Below are 15,310 nucleotides of genomic sequence, written 5' to 3'. Positions count from 1 at the left end.
AAGCTTTTCCAGGGGACATTCTATATTCAAACCATAACACTCTTCTTCAATTTTTGACAGTTAACAATCAAGTCAAATCTGAAGTCTTAACAATGGACATTAATCTCATGAATGGGGAGTGCTCAGTGTTTCTAGAGATTCTCAAAGATAAAAGGCAATGAATATTAGAGAACAACTTAACTACCTTTAAAGAATCTCTGCTTTGGGGAGCACATGGGCTGTTTTCAATTAACTCTTGCTCTCCCAGGCTTATGGGGGGACTCCCAGGTACCTTTGCTTTCTGAAAAAGCAGTTCTTCTTGCCCTTGAGATTTATCTTCTGTCATGCATCATTCTACCACTCTTATCTGCAACAGTGATATACAGAGTCAGAGAGACTATTAGCTATCTGGTTTTCTTTCTGACACACTAACATTGCTCCTTCTGGACTACTCAGATAAGAAGTAGTTTCGGTATGACAGATTTTAAGCATTCAAAGGAAAATGCTGGAATAAGTGTGAAAAGTTACTTTCAGCCATGGAAACATGTTCTCAGAATCAAGATTTTAGCACAGAAGCAAGTTTTAAGGATCAACTAGTCATACTTCTTCATTTTACAGAAGAAAAAACTGAGACTAAGAGATTAAAGTAAAATTCTCAAGGTCACAAAGTACTATATAGTCTATTTCAGTGCTGGGACAAAAATCCTAATAGGTTAATTAAAAAAAATCTGAACTCCCACAGTTCTATATCAGTCTATCTTAAAAAAAAAGCTTCATTTAGAATCTAAGCATGATATTCCCCTTAAAATAAGAATTCTTCTATATCATTTCTTACCATATACAAGTAAAGACAGTATTTACTTTTCCAAACCAGTTTTCTTCTTAGAGGCTAGTTCTCTACATGTTGGCATCCACAAGTTTACCAGAGTCAATCTGCCTATCTATGTAAGACTGCTAGTTAATTTTAACAGGAAGCCAGGACACTGGGAGGGTATTCAGTGAGTTTCTTGACCCTGTGACTACTATGATCTCATGCAGACCATTTCTAGTGATTAACATCTGAAAGTGTGTGGTGTGCCAGATAATCAATTTGAATTAGTAGAGCAATAGCTTCTTTTTTTGTTCTTGCATAACTATCAGGAATCAGGTACACTGGTTCTGTATATATGATGTATTTAGGAAGAACATTTATACATTCCTATTTGTTTTCTTTATTTGAATAAGTTACACCAATAAGGAGAGGTAGCACAGAAAAATGGGCAAGAGAATGGCCTCTGAAACTAGACTGCTTAGTTTTGCCATTTGCTGGCTGTATAAGATGGAGGTGTACTTAACTGTTCTGAGCCTCAGCTTACTTACCTGTGACATGAAGACAACAGAAACTACCTGAGGTAATAAATGAATTGGGCCATAAAATGATATTTATAAAGCTCTTGGACACTGTCTGGCACATAGTCAGTATTATGTAAGGGTTTTAAACATAAATAATCAAGAGACTGGTAGTGATTAAGCCTGTGGTGAAAGAAGTCTGAATAAGAACTCAGAGTCTTTTCACAAGGAGGAAGGAAAAATCCTTCAAGGACACAATGAAGCTCAAACACAAGCAGTGCAACATGGATGCCAATAGCAGAGAGATGAAGGCCACAAACAGATTATGCTAGCATGGAACAAGAAGAACGCACCTGGGCAGAGTAACATCTGACAGTGATGGATGCAAACAGCTCCATGGGCCAGGGCTGTAGTCATCATACAAAGGGAAGACCAGCCATACAGGCAGCAGGAGAGATGCATAAATTTATTCCAGGAGAAAGGTTTTTTCAATCACTGTTAGGTGATTGTTGGATATTTGGTTTAGAACTCTGAGTAATGGTCCTCACATACAAGTCAGGTTTTATAGATAAAAAAAAATAAAAGGATGTGCTATCTATACAAATATGTCAGAAAAAGATTTCAGAGCCAAAAGTAGGGTGTTATTTAAAAAGGAATACGTACGTTTGGGAGAGGCATGTGGGCTGTCTGAGGCGATCTGTCTCATCCGTGTACCATGGCAGCTGAGGGCCACCAGTCTAGAGATGATGGCAGTTTTGCCAAATCCAATGTTTCCCACAATCACCACTCCTTGGTTCACACTGGCATTTGAACTTTGAAGTTGAGCATCTATTTCATGAAAAACCCAATCCCGGCCAACGAACACTGACTCTGTAGTGATACTGGGCACTTCAAAGAGCAGAGGTTTCAAGGAGATATCTGGAGGCCTATAAGGTGCAAAGCGAACTGAAAGGAACAAGAAGAGAATGGAGAATTAGGTCAGCTGTCAACACTGAGAAAAATAGGAGGGAAAGGCAGTGTGGTTTAACTATTAGAACTGCAGTATGATGGCATTCTGGGATTATTCAGAGAAAAATAGGAGTCTAAACTTTACATAATTCTACACAGATAAGCAATACAGAAGTGTTAGAGCTATTCTATACTTCATATGACAGAAGGCAAACGTTGATAAAACAGTAATAATTTACTCAAAACAGTCATAAAATCAGAGGAATAATGAAAATAATTAAGCAACAGGAATGGCTCATACACCAGCAATCGACATAGATACAAGAGTACTGCAGAGGGGTACTGAAGGCTCTTGCTATGTCAAGGATAATCTTTGAATTGTTGGGCTGTGTGCAGATGTAGGGATGAAATTCTTGGAGCGAGGCTAGGCTATGCTGAGGAATCCAGACAGTTTAACACAATAAATAGTTCTTCATCAACCAGTAGGGGCATATTTCAATATTTAACCACCAATATGGCTGTACAAGTATATAACAGTTAAAAATCAGTTCTGTAGGAATAAAAAACAAAATAGTTTGTTTCTTTCTTTAAAACATCAATGAAAACAGCAACTCCTTTAAATTCATGATGCATTTTGTTTTTGTAATCTAGTAGGTACATTATAGGGGAAGCAAAGCCCCTAAAAGCTCTGATGGTTTAAAAGATCTTAAACATGCTAAGCAGTCAAAGCAGCAGAATCCAGATTTTCACTCAATGTCACTGCATATACACTTCTTGCATTCATGCCAAAATTTAAAAAATGATTTTTGGCTTATACACAAATAAGATTCCCATGGCTTTTCTTAAGATTATTTTCTTGCTTATTTATCTATGGATGTGCTAAGGAGGGGAAGCACAAGGTATACTTTCAACAGTTCTCTAAAACTGCCTAGTAGATGTGACTTGGTTTCAAATATCAACTTTTCCACTATATTGATGGTATGAGGAAGTCTTGCCTGATGTTCCTAACTGGGTTAAGTGCCCGCCTAACTGTATCTAGAGAAGCTCTAAGATATATCATTATATCTGTTTAAAACCAAATATTTCATTTCTATACCATTAACTTTACCATAATGCCTTGACATATAGTAGAAGCTTGATAAATACTTATGAAAAGAATTTAAAGAAGATATTATACTCTAACTATAACTATTTATATGTATGTATGTACATATGTACACATTCATATATACACTCTCATTAAAAACTGTCTGAGCCGGGCATGGTGGCACACGCTTGTAATCCCTGCGCTTGGGAGGCGGAGACAGGAGGATTGCGCAGGTTTAAAGCCAGCCACACTGGCTTAAGAGACCCTGTTTCCAAATAAAAAAAGTATAAAATAGGTCTGGGAGTATAGCCCGAAAAAAGTATAAAATAGGTCTGGGAGTATAGCCCAGAAGTAGAAGGGCTTCCAGGAACCCCAGTACCACAAAAAACAAACAAAAAACCCCCAAAAAACGGTCTGAGCCGGGTGTGGTGGCGCACACTTGTAATCCCCGCGCTAGGGAGGCTGAGACAGGAGGATCGCACAGGTTGGAAGCCAGCCTCAGCTACTTAGTGAGGCCCTCAGCAACTTAGTGAGACCCTGTTTCTAATAAAATATAAAAACAGGTCTGGGATTGTAGCCCAGAGGTAGAAAGTCCCTGGATTCCAACCCCAATACCACAAAAAAGCAAAAACAAACAAACAAAAAATATAATTGTCTGAGCTCAGCAGCATCCTCAGACAGTAATCCCAGCTACTTGGAGGCTAAGACAGGAGGATTCCACATTCAAGGACAGACTACACAACTTAGTGAGACCCTTTATTTAAAAATAAAATAACTTTTATTGTACTAGGGAATGAGCCCAGACACAGTCTACCTCTGAGCCACACCCCAGCCCTATTTTATTTTGATACATGGTCTTTACTATGTAACTATAAGCAGGCCTCAAGCCAGCATTCATTCTGTCTCAGCCTCTCAAGTACTGGGACAAAAATAAAATAATTAAAAAGGGTGGCAGAAGTAGCTCAGTGATAAAGTCTTGCTTGCCTAGCACACACAAAGCCCCAGATTTGATCCCCAACCCTGCAGACAAAATAAACTCTTAACTATAATTACAAAATTCAGTGAAAAATTTGACTAATTTGCTAAATTTTTTTTTTGTGTGTGTGGTACTGGGGTTCCTGGAAGCCCTTCTATCTCCGGGCTACACTCCCAGACCTATTTTTACATTTTTATTTGGAAACAGGGTCTCCTAAGCCTGAGCAGCTAGCTTCGAACCTGCGCGATCCTCCTGTCTCTGCCTCCCAAGCACGGGGATTACAAGTGTGCGCCACCACGCCCGGCGTTTGCTAAAAAATTTTTAAATTTTAATGTCTTGAGCTGAGGATGATGGCACCTGCCATCCCAGCTACTTGGGAGGTTGAGGCAGGAGGACTGAAAGGTCAAGAACAGTAGGGGAACTTAATGAGATCGTGCCTCAAAAATATAAAATGAGCTAGAGATGTAGCTCAGTGGTAGAATGCTTGTCCGGCATGCTTCGAGGCCTTAGGTTCAATGCTCAATGTTGAAAACAAACCCACAACAAACTAGTGTCTTACTACTAACAGGCTCCATTTTACTCTTCTTAAACATCATTTTACTGAGATAAATTTACATACTTTTTTTTTTTTTTTTGCAATACTGGGGATGGAACCCAGAGGCATTCTACCTCCAAGCTACACTCTTTGCCCTATTTTTTATTCTTTATTTTGAAACAGGGTCTCACCGAGTTGCAAAGGGCCTCACTAAGTAGCTGAGGCTGTCCACTAACCACGATCCTCCTCTCTCAGCCTCCCAAATGCTGGAATTACAAGTGTGCACCACCATGCCTGGCTATAAAATCTGCCCTTTTAAAGTACATGATTCAGTGGTTTTTAGTACATGGACTCACAAAGTTATGTAACTATTATCACTTCCAGTCTCTGAACATTTTCATCATCCTCCCCAAAACACCTATATCTATGAACTGTCACTTCCTACTCTCCTCTTTGTCCAGCCCTTAGCAACCAGCAATTTACTTTTTGTTTCTTTGAATTTGTCTATTTCGGACATTTCCTATAAATGAAATCATAAAATATATGCCTTTTATGTTGACTTCTTTCTCTTAGCATATTGTTTCTGAGGTTCATCTATGTCATAAACATGTACCATTGTTTCATTTTTTACTGCCAAATTATAGTCTATTGAATGGATATACTATATTTTCTCTCCATTTATTTGTGGAAGAACACTTCGGTTGTTTCAACTTTTGGGCTACTACAAATAATGGTGATACAAACATTCATATACAAGTTTTCATATAAACACATTTTCAGTTCTCTTAGCTCTCTACCTAGAAAGTAGAATTTCTGGTTCATAAGGAAACTCCAACTTTTTGAGAAACTCCCAAACTTTTTTCTCTATTTTACTTTTACTCTTTTTTTCTTTTTGCAGTACTGGGGATTGAACCCAGGGGCTTTCTACCTTAGAGCTACATCTCTAGCCCTATTTTTAATTCTTCATTTTGAGACAGTTTCACTAAGTTGCAGAGGACCTCAATAAGTAGCTGAGTCTGGCTTTGAACCTGTAATCCTCCCATCTCAGCCTCTCAAGTACTGGGATTACAAGTGTGTGCCACCATGCCCAGCTTACTTTTATTATTATTTTTTACACAGACTATTCATTATAGAAAACCTATGAAAAATAAAATGCTCCCATTAGCCAGAGAGAAATGTGATTAACAATAGCAGTAGGCCCTATTTCTACATCAAAAACACAAATCTATACTACAACTTTTAATAAGGTAGAATATTCTATTATGTGACTAAACCTAATTTATTTAACCAATATCTTTTTGTTGGATATGTATATTATATTGGTTTTCCATTATTACAAACATAATCTGCAATAAAATTGTCTTTACTATGTGCCAGCAACTATTTGTAAGCATGTTAACCTTCACAATAGTCCTATTTAGCAGATATTACTATTTCCATTTTATAAATGAGAAAGCTGAGGCATGAAGAGATTATTTGCCTAAGATATGCCAGCAGTCTGAATCCAATCAGGCTCCAGTTCTGTTCATGAGACAGTATTATAAGCAATGGTGCAATAAATATTGCTTTATATTCACCTTGGTACACATGACTTGTTATTTCCTTCCTTCCTTCCTCCCCCCCCCCCCCGCGGTACTGGTGTTGGAACCCAGGGGCATTCTACCTCTGAGCTACATCTCCAACCCTATTTTTTATTCTTTATTTTGAAACAGAGTCTCATTGAGTTGCAAAGGGCCTCACTAAGTAGCTGAGGCTGGCCGCAAACCATAATCCTCCTGTCTCAGCCTCCCAAATGCTGGGATTACAAGCCTGTGCCACCACACCTGGCTCCTTGTTATTTTCTTGAAACAAAATGCTAGCAGTGAAATTTCTGGATCAACACAATGTGCTTTGGACACGCCTTTTCAAACTGCTCTGCATAAGGGTAATACTGGCTATGCAAGAAGGATAACATTCCTCTCATTCTCACCCCTGTCACTGGGCAGTACTATTGATCTTTCTTAGTCTAGCAGGAATGGCATCTCACAGTTTTTAGTATGCATTTTCTCAACTATGAAGGATGTTTTTCATGTCTCTTGGCTATTTGCAATCTTGTATGAATTACATGATCATTGTTTTTGCTCGTATTTCTATTAAGATCCCTGTGCTTGTCCTGTAGATTTGTTAAGAATATTTAGGACATTAATCCTTTAGCTGTCATATTTATTTATTTTTTTTGAAACAGGCTCTCTTTAGGTTGCTGAGAGGATGACATGCACCACCGTGCTCGGCTTGACCCTTGAATTTCTGAGACTGACTAACCTCATTTAGAATACTATTCTCAAATCCCATCCATTTTCCTACAAATGACATAGTTTTGTTCTTCGTTATGGCTGAGTAAAGCATTGTGTATATATATCACATTTTCTTTATTCATTTGTTGGTGGACACCTAGGCTGATTCCATAATTTGGCTATGATGAACTCTCTGCTATTTACATGGGTATACATGCATTTTTGGGGGGTAAATACTGGGGATGAAACCCAGGGGCCTTCTACCTCTGGGCTACACTCCCAGACCTATTTTATATATTTTTTGGAAATAGGGTCTCTTAAGCCAGTCGAGGCTGGCTTCGAACCTGCGTGATCCTCCTGTCTCAGGTCTAATTCCTTTGGAAAGATACTGAGGCCTAGCATAGCTGGATCATATGCTGGTTCCATTCCTAGTCTTTTGAGAAACCTACATATTGATCTCCATAGTGGCTGTACTAGTTTAAGTCCCACTAACAGTGTATAAGAGATCCATTTTCTCTAATGTCACTTTAGAGTAGGGAGCAGCTAGCCACTGAGGGGTTTCTTGGGTATTTGAGAGCACTTGATGGAGGAACAGACAGACAGATGTGCTGAGTACTGGCTGATAAGTCTTAGAATTTCCAGAAAGACAGGAGAGAAATAGGAAGATCACCTGACATAAACCAGATCCCCAAGTCTTAGAGAGGTGGAAAGGAAGAGTGGTAACCACCTTCACCCAGCCCTATTCAGGTGGGCTTTCTGACCAGAGAAAGAACTGTGGTCCCTCACAAAATTCTGGCTGTGTGTGTGTGTGTGTGTGTTACTGGAGTTGATCCCAGGGGCATTCTACCTCTGATCTGCACCCCCCAGCCCTATTTAGAAACAGAGTCTCACTACTTGCTGAGGCTATCCTTGAATCTGTAATCCTCCTGTCTCAGTCTCCCAAGTACCAGGATTACAAGTGTGTACTCCCATGCCTGGCTCCCTGGCAGCCTTTTAATAGATGAGTCCATTTAGGCCTAGAGAGAACTAAGGTCATATAGCTAGTTTCAAAATTAGAATAAAAACCTAATTCTGTCTCTCTAATCCAAAGTTTTCCTATTACATCATATTGCATTTGCTCTGCTGGCTGTGACTATTAAATCTGATCATGATGAGTTACCCACTGATGGCAGAGTTTTACTAGGCTTAGCAGACTGGCTAAGTCAGCTGCTTTACCTCTCTTTGTGCTTCCTTTTAGGAATGATGTGCTTGGCCAGATACAGTATTTCCCAAGTTTGGTAGACCAAATTGCTTTCTAAACTTCATGTCTAAGATTACATTTTGTTTCAAAAGAGGCTTTCATAAATATGACTGATGCCAACTTATAATATGTAGAAAGTATCAATTCAACTTAAAGGTTTCAGTTTTAAGAGAAAAATTCTATTAACATAACTTATTCTCATATTGATCATATTTTATCCTACTGAGAAAGCTCTGACATTTAAAATAGTTATTTAAATTTTTTTTCTAAAAATATAATCAATTCACAAAAGTTTCAAGAGAAGTCAGACAAAATGGCTCAGTACCATATGGTAAAACAACCGCAGATACCAAGAGCAGACTAGAAGCAGTATTCTGTACCTCAGAACCTAAGGCTCTGTCAGATCAATATGATAAGAGCCATATTTTCTATGCATTCAATTACAAACTTAGGTCATAGAAACAAGGAAGGATTGTTGGTCTGCACCGGGTGTGGAAATAATAAATATTTTTTGTGGGACTCACATTCCTAAATAAATGTTTCTTTATTTTTGGATATTAGCTAGTTTCCAAGACATTTTCTAGGGCAGAAACCACCAAAATAACCCAGTTAGAAGCTACTATTCCAACTACAGTGGAACTAAGAGAAAAAGATTAACTAACCCATTCCATTTAGCAATAGAATGTGTTTTTCTTACCCCTGGCACCCAGATGAGGACAGTCTCAGGGTAGCAATAGAACAGAAGGGCCATCCCACCCTTCTTGAAACATTCCAGTAAAGTATACTGATATCTGCAACTTATTTTGAAATGCATAAAAAGTGATGAGTGGATAAAGAGACAAGTAGATAAAGAGATACATGAAAAATAAGATTTACCAATGGTAAAGTCAAGATGGAGGTAATTAGTGTTTATTATGAAATTCTTTCAACCCCTTTGCATATCTGAACATTTTTCCTAATAAAATATTAAGGGAAAAATGTTCTAATAGAGCACACAAATAACATGAGATCTGGAAAGCAGTTTCCTTCCTTCCTTCCTTCTTTTTTATTTATTTTTATGGTACTGGGAATTAAACCCAGGGATATTCTGCCTCTGAGCTATACCTCCAGCCCTATTTTATTTTTTATTTTATTTATTTATTTATTTATTTATTTATTTATTTATTTATTTATTTATTTTTTTGGTGGTACTGGGGTTCCTGGAAGCCCTTCTTCCTCCGGGCTACACTCCCAGACCTACTTTTATTTTTGGAAACAGGGTCTCTTAAGCCAGCACGGCTGGCTTCGAACCTGCTCGATCCTCCTGTCTCCGCCTCCCAAGCGCAGGGATTACAAGCGTGCGCCACCACACCCAGCTATTTTTTATTTTAAAACAGAGTGTCCCTAAATTACAGAGGATCTTGCTGAGTTGTTGAGAATGACCTTGGACCTGTGATCTTCCTGCCTTGGTCTCCCAAGAATTAAGATTACAGGTGTGTGCCACCACACCTGCTAAACGCAGTTTAAGGGATTTAAGAACCACTTCAGCCAGGTGTTATGGTGCATACATGTAATCCCAATACTCAGGAAGCTGACACAGGAGATTGCAGGTTTGAGGTCAACCTCAGCAACTTAGTGAAACTCTCAGAAACCTAGGAAGACCTGTTTCAAAACAAAAAAATTAAAAAGGCTGGGGTACATCTTGGAACTAATCACCAGTAAACACACAGACACAAACACACACAACGCACACACAACACACACACACACCACTCTAGACTTCAATCAATGTGTGCATTTCTTCAATGTTAAATTATACTGTGGCAACAAGTGAATTTTTTAGGATATAGTCTCTGTAAGATCATGACTAATTATAATTACTTATCCAGGTATACTGAGAAAACTTACCTTTCTTTAAAGCAAAGAGCAAATCTTTAAAAAAAATAAGCAAGAATACATTAAGGTGACAGACCTATCTGCCCCAATATAAATATAAATAGCTCCAAGAGGAAAGTTTGGAAAACATTATGATAAGCGAGATTAGCCAGTCACAAAAAGAAATTGGATGCTCTCCCTAATATGTGGAAGCTGGGGAGAAAAAGGACCATAGGAGGAACTCTAGTAAAGAGGAGAAGCCATAGATAAACAAATAAGGAGACCTAACTGGGGGTGATGGGAGAGGGGAAGAGGAAAATTCCCTAATGTACATGATGAACATTCACAAACTTATCAAAGTCAATCACTAGGCCAAACATGAAAAGGAGAGAGGAGGGGAGGGAATGGGATGGGAACTGGGGAAGGGCTAAATGAATGATGTGTGCATGTATGTCTCCACCATCTTGTACTCCATTAAGACATATGACTACAATGCGCCAATAAAAAAATTTTTAAAAACACCCCAAATTAAACACATGGAGAAAAAAAGAGAAAGACAAAAAGTACCAGTGAACTGTAGAATAAATCCATTTGGCCAAATACAGGTGTAAACTGAGTCCATGAAAGTGGGAAACAGAAGATATATTTCAAAATTTGGCTGGGCATGTCTGTAATCCCAGAGACTTCAGAGGCTAAGAAAGGAAACTGAAAGATCGAGGCCAGCCTGGACAACTAAGAGGGACCATGTATCAAAATAATAATAACAACAATAACAACTGTTATTATTGTTATTGTTATTATTATTTAAAAGGGGATGGGAGCTGGGCGTGGTGGCGCAGGCTTGTAATCCCAGCATTTGGGAGGCTGAGACAGGAGGATCGTGGTTTGAGAACAGCCTCAGCTACTTAGTGAGGCCCTCTGCAACTCAGTGAGACCCTGTTTCCAAATGAAGAATACAAAAGTAGGGCTGGGGGTGTAGCTCGAGGTAAAATGCCCCTGGGTTCCATTCCCAGTACCACAAAATAAATAAATACATAAAAATAAAAGGGTGGGGATTTAGCTCAGTAGTAGAGTGGCATGGAGTTCAATCCCCAGTATCACAAAAGTAAATAAATAAAATAAATATATTATCTATAAGGTAAGTAAGTATATAACTAAATAAAATAAAAAATTCAATTTTGAAGAAACAATAACCTATTGATCCAGAATCTCAATGAACCCCAAGCATAAGAAACAAAGAAAATGATACTAAGGCACATTATATTCAAACTGCACCAGTGATAAAGAAAAAATCTTTGGGAGAAAATCAGAGGGAGAAAGATATATTAAATACAAGGAACAAAGATAAGGATAACAATACATTTATTGTTCTAAATAACACAAATGAGAAGGCAGTGGGACCTACAAATTAAGGGAAAAAAAAAACAGCAAAAAAAAAAAAAAACCCATCTAATTTTCTGTCAATCTAGAATTCTCTGCCCAGTAAAATTCCCTTAAAAAAAATGCATCGAGCATGATGGTGGCACACACTTGTAATCTCAGCAATCGGGAGGCTGAGCTCAGAGGACTGTGGTTCTCCAATAGCCTCAGCTACTTAGTGAGGCCCTCCGCAACTTAGTGAGACCCTGTTTCCAAATAAAGAATAAAAAATGGGTCTGGGGGTGTAGCTTGGAGGTACAATTCCCCTGGGTTCCATTTCCAATAGCAAAAAACAAAAACAAAAACAAAAAAATGCATCGAAATAAAACCCCTTTCAGACATACAATAGCTGAATAAACATCACCAGATGCATCACAAATACAAGAAATATTGAAAGAAGTCTGTAAAGCATAAGAAAAAAAGGATACCAGATGGAAGTATGGATTAACAGAAGGAAATGAAGAACACCAAAAATGGTAATTGCATCAATAAATATATAAGTTATTTATTAGTTTAAAAAGACTTTTAAAAATAGAATTTGTACTGTAGGGCTTATAAAAATAAAGTGCAACAACAACATAGAGGCTGGGGAGGGAAAAACAGAAATAAATGTTGTATAGAAAAGAATATAAAAAGCTTGAGAATGCCTCCTTAGAAAGCCTGCTCACAAGGCTGGCCCTTGTTGAAGTCTGGGAACCTGAATTTCAGGAGAGTTCTCACTATTGCTAGAACTGAAAAGAATGGCTTGCTGTGCCTAAACTGGTTTACCTGCTTCTCTTCTGAAAAATTAAAATACTGGTCTGCATTAGGCAAAGGGGTCAATGTGACCATAATACCTCAGTAAAAATCTTGGGCACTGACTCTCTAATGGGCTTTCCTGGTAGAATGTATTTCATACTTCATTGCTGGAGGAAATTAAGGATATGATGCGTGACTTCACCAAGAGAGAACACTTGAGCCTATGTCTGGTTCCTGCAGACTGGCTCCACCCGCCCTTTTCCTTTGCTGACTTAGCTCTACATACTGTCATATATAAACCATAGCTCTGGAAGTGACTATATGCTAAATATGCAACTCCTAGTGAATCTCGGAACCTCAGGGCACCACTGCTCTTACACAATATGTGAATGTATCATATTCCATATCACTGTGATGTATAATTACATTGCATCAATAGAATTGTTTTCTTTTTCTCTTGTGGTACTAGAAATTAAACCCAGGATACTCTCTCACTGATACTGAACTCTCTCACGGATACTGAACTATGTACCCTCAACACTTTTTATTTTTATTTTGGAAGAGGTTCTTTTTAAAAGTTACCACTCAATAGCCTTGAATCTGCAACCCTCCGGTCTCAATTTCCCAAGAATTAGATTACAATTGTGCACCACTATGTCAAGCTATTGCACCAATAAAATTCCAAAAAAGAAAAAAATATACTTAAATCTACACAAATTTTAAAAAAATACAATATATGCAAATGGTCTAAATATTTCAATTAAAAGCTAAAGACAGACTGAACCAAAAAAGGTAAGACCATGTTGCTTAAAAGAAAACCACTTTAAATATAAATATAGAAATATGTTAAAAGTAAATATACAAAGAAAGATAGTATATGATAATACACATCAAAAGAAAGATGGGTTTATTATATTAATATCAGGCAAAGTAGATTTCAGGGCAAATATATCAGAGATAAAAAAACTATAATTTGATCATGATCCATATATCAATTTATCAAGAGGACATAATTCTAAACATTTATGCATCTAATAGAAGAGTACCAAATACATTAAGTACAAACTACAAAAAGAAATAGTGAAGCCAGACGCGGTGGTACACGCTTGTAATCCCAGCATTTGGGAGGCTGAGACAGGGGGACTGCAGTTTGTGGCCAGCCTCAGCTTCTTAGTGAGGCTCTTAGTAACTCAGTAAGACCCTGTTTCAAAATAAAGAATAAAAATAGGGTTGGAGGTGAATAACCCTGGGCTCCATCCCCAGTACTGCCAAAAGAAAAAACAAAACAAAACAACAGTGAAATCCATAAATTCCATAATTATTGTCAAATTTAAATATTCTTCAATATTTGAGAGAAGTACACAGAATATTAGCAAGAATATAGAAGCTTTGAATAAAATAATCAATCAACTACCCAACTGGTATTTATAGATCTACCCTAAAACAGCAGACTATTTTTCAGTTGCATATGAAACATTTATCAATAGAGGCTATGTTTTGGACCATAAAGTATTCTGAATAAATTTAAAGGGATTAATCATATAAATCCTGTTCTTCAGGCATAGTAGAATTAAGTTCTGAAACATACTTGGAAATTCTCCAGAAGTAACTATACAGGAGTCAAAGAAGAAAACAAAAGGCAAATTAGAACGTATTTTGAACTGAGTAAAAATGAAAACACACTTATCAAAATTTGTGAGATGCAGCTAAGCAGAACTTTTTATTTTTCGTGGTACTATTGATTTAACCCAGGGGCATTCTACCTCTGAGCTATCTACGTCAGCCATTCTTATTTTTTATTCTGAAATGCTAAGTTATTGCATGCTGGCCTGGAACTGCAATTTTCCTGTCTCCATCTTCCATATACTGGGATTATAGACATACACCACAACACCCAGCTGCTAAAGCAATACTTAGAAATCTATAGTACTAAAACGCTTTCATTAGAGAATAAATAATCTTATCTTCTACCTTAGAAAGTAGAAAATTAAGAGCCTGGTGTGCGATACACACCTATAACTCTGGCTACTCTAGAGGCTGAGGCAGGAGGATCACAAGTCCTAGGACAACTTAGAAAGACCTCAAAATAAAAAGGCCTGGGTATAGCTCAGTGGCAGAGTGCTTGCCTAGCACATGTGAAGCCTCGGGTTCAATCCACAGTACTGCCAAAAACCAAACCAAAACAAAACGACCACCACCACCAACAACAAAAAAGCTAGGGACATAAAAAGCCCAAAGTAAGTAGTAAAAGGAAAATGATAAAAACCAAATCAGAAAAAATTAGTAGATAGGGAAACAAAACAGTAAATAGGAAAGTCAATGAAAGTAAACTTCATAAAATCAATACTGCTGCTAAGATTGTAGGCAAACTACTCAGGACATTAGAGCTTTTTCTTTATACTCTTACACCTGTATCTTAAACATTACTCAATTTACCTTATTGACTCTTCTTTGTGTCATGACTCTGTTTCTATTTTAAAGCCAATGGGATTACTTAGCCACAGGTGCTATATCACAGTGGACTATGTACTCAGATATGACAACTGTGTGACCTTGTGCAGATTACTTAATTCCTCACTCCATCTCAATTTTTTCTTCTATAAAAGGAGACATACATCTCATGGGGCTATAGGCTGGACTGAGATAATATAAATTATTAGCATGGCACCTGGCACATAATAAATACTCAGTAAATGTTAGTAATTAAGACTGAAACACAAATACAGGTTTACTTTTGTCCTGTGGTCTTTGTTTTCCCATTCTTATGGCCAACTCTGTTCAAGTGTTTTCACTTTACCCATTTCTCAATTCCTTTGAGAAATTCTGACAGCATCATGAGATTTCCCATCGCTTTATGCATGCCTTGATACCATCTGTTGCCTACTCCTGCTGTTTCTTCTTCCACAGGCTGATAAGCTAATGAAGATACAAC

At 37.7% G+C, this 15,310-nt stretch overlaps 1 protein-coding gene across 3 annotated transcripts in view; it reads right to left on the bottom strand.

Annotated features, from left to right (window-relative positions):
• The window catches only part of TANC2 (tetratricopeptide repeat, ankyrin repeat and coiled-coil containing 2), a gene marked incomplete at both ends in the record, with an annotated part of 361,064 nt that overhangs the window by 114,878 nt on the left and 230,876 nt on the right, over positions 1–15,310 (bottom strand). For all 3 annotated transcript variants that reach the window (XM_080712438.1, XM_080712439.1, XM_080712440.1), the window contains one exon: positions 1,972–2,253. In XM_080712438.1, the coding sequence (XP_080568564.1) occupies positions 1,972–2,253 (282 nt within the window). The remainder of the gene's footprint in view (positions 1–1,971; positions 2,254–15,310) is intronic.

This window comes from Muscardinus avellanarius, assembly GCF_963383645.1.
Source record: "Muscardinus avellanarius genome assembly, chromosome: 16".
Taxonomy (NCBI): Eukaryota; Metazoa; Chordata; class Mammalia; order Rodentia; family Gliridae; genus Muscardinus; species Muscardinus avellanarius.
This window is presented reverse-complemented; position numbering and strand designations above follow the sequence as displayed.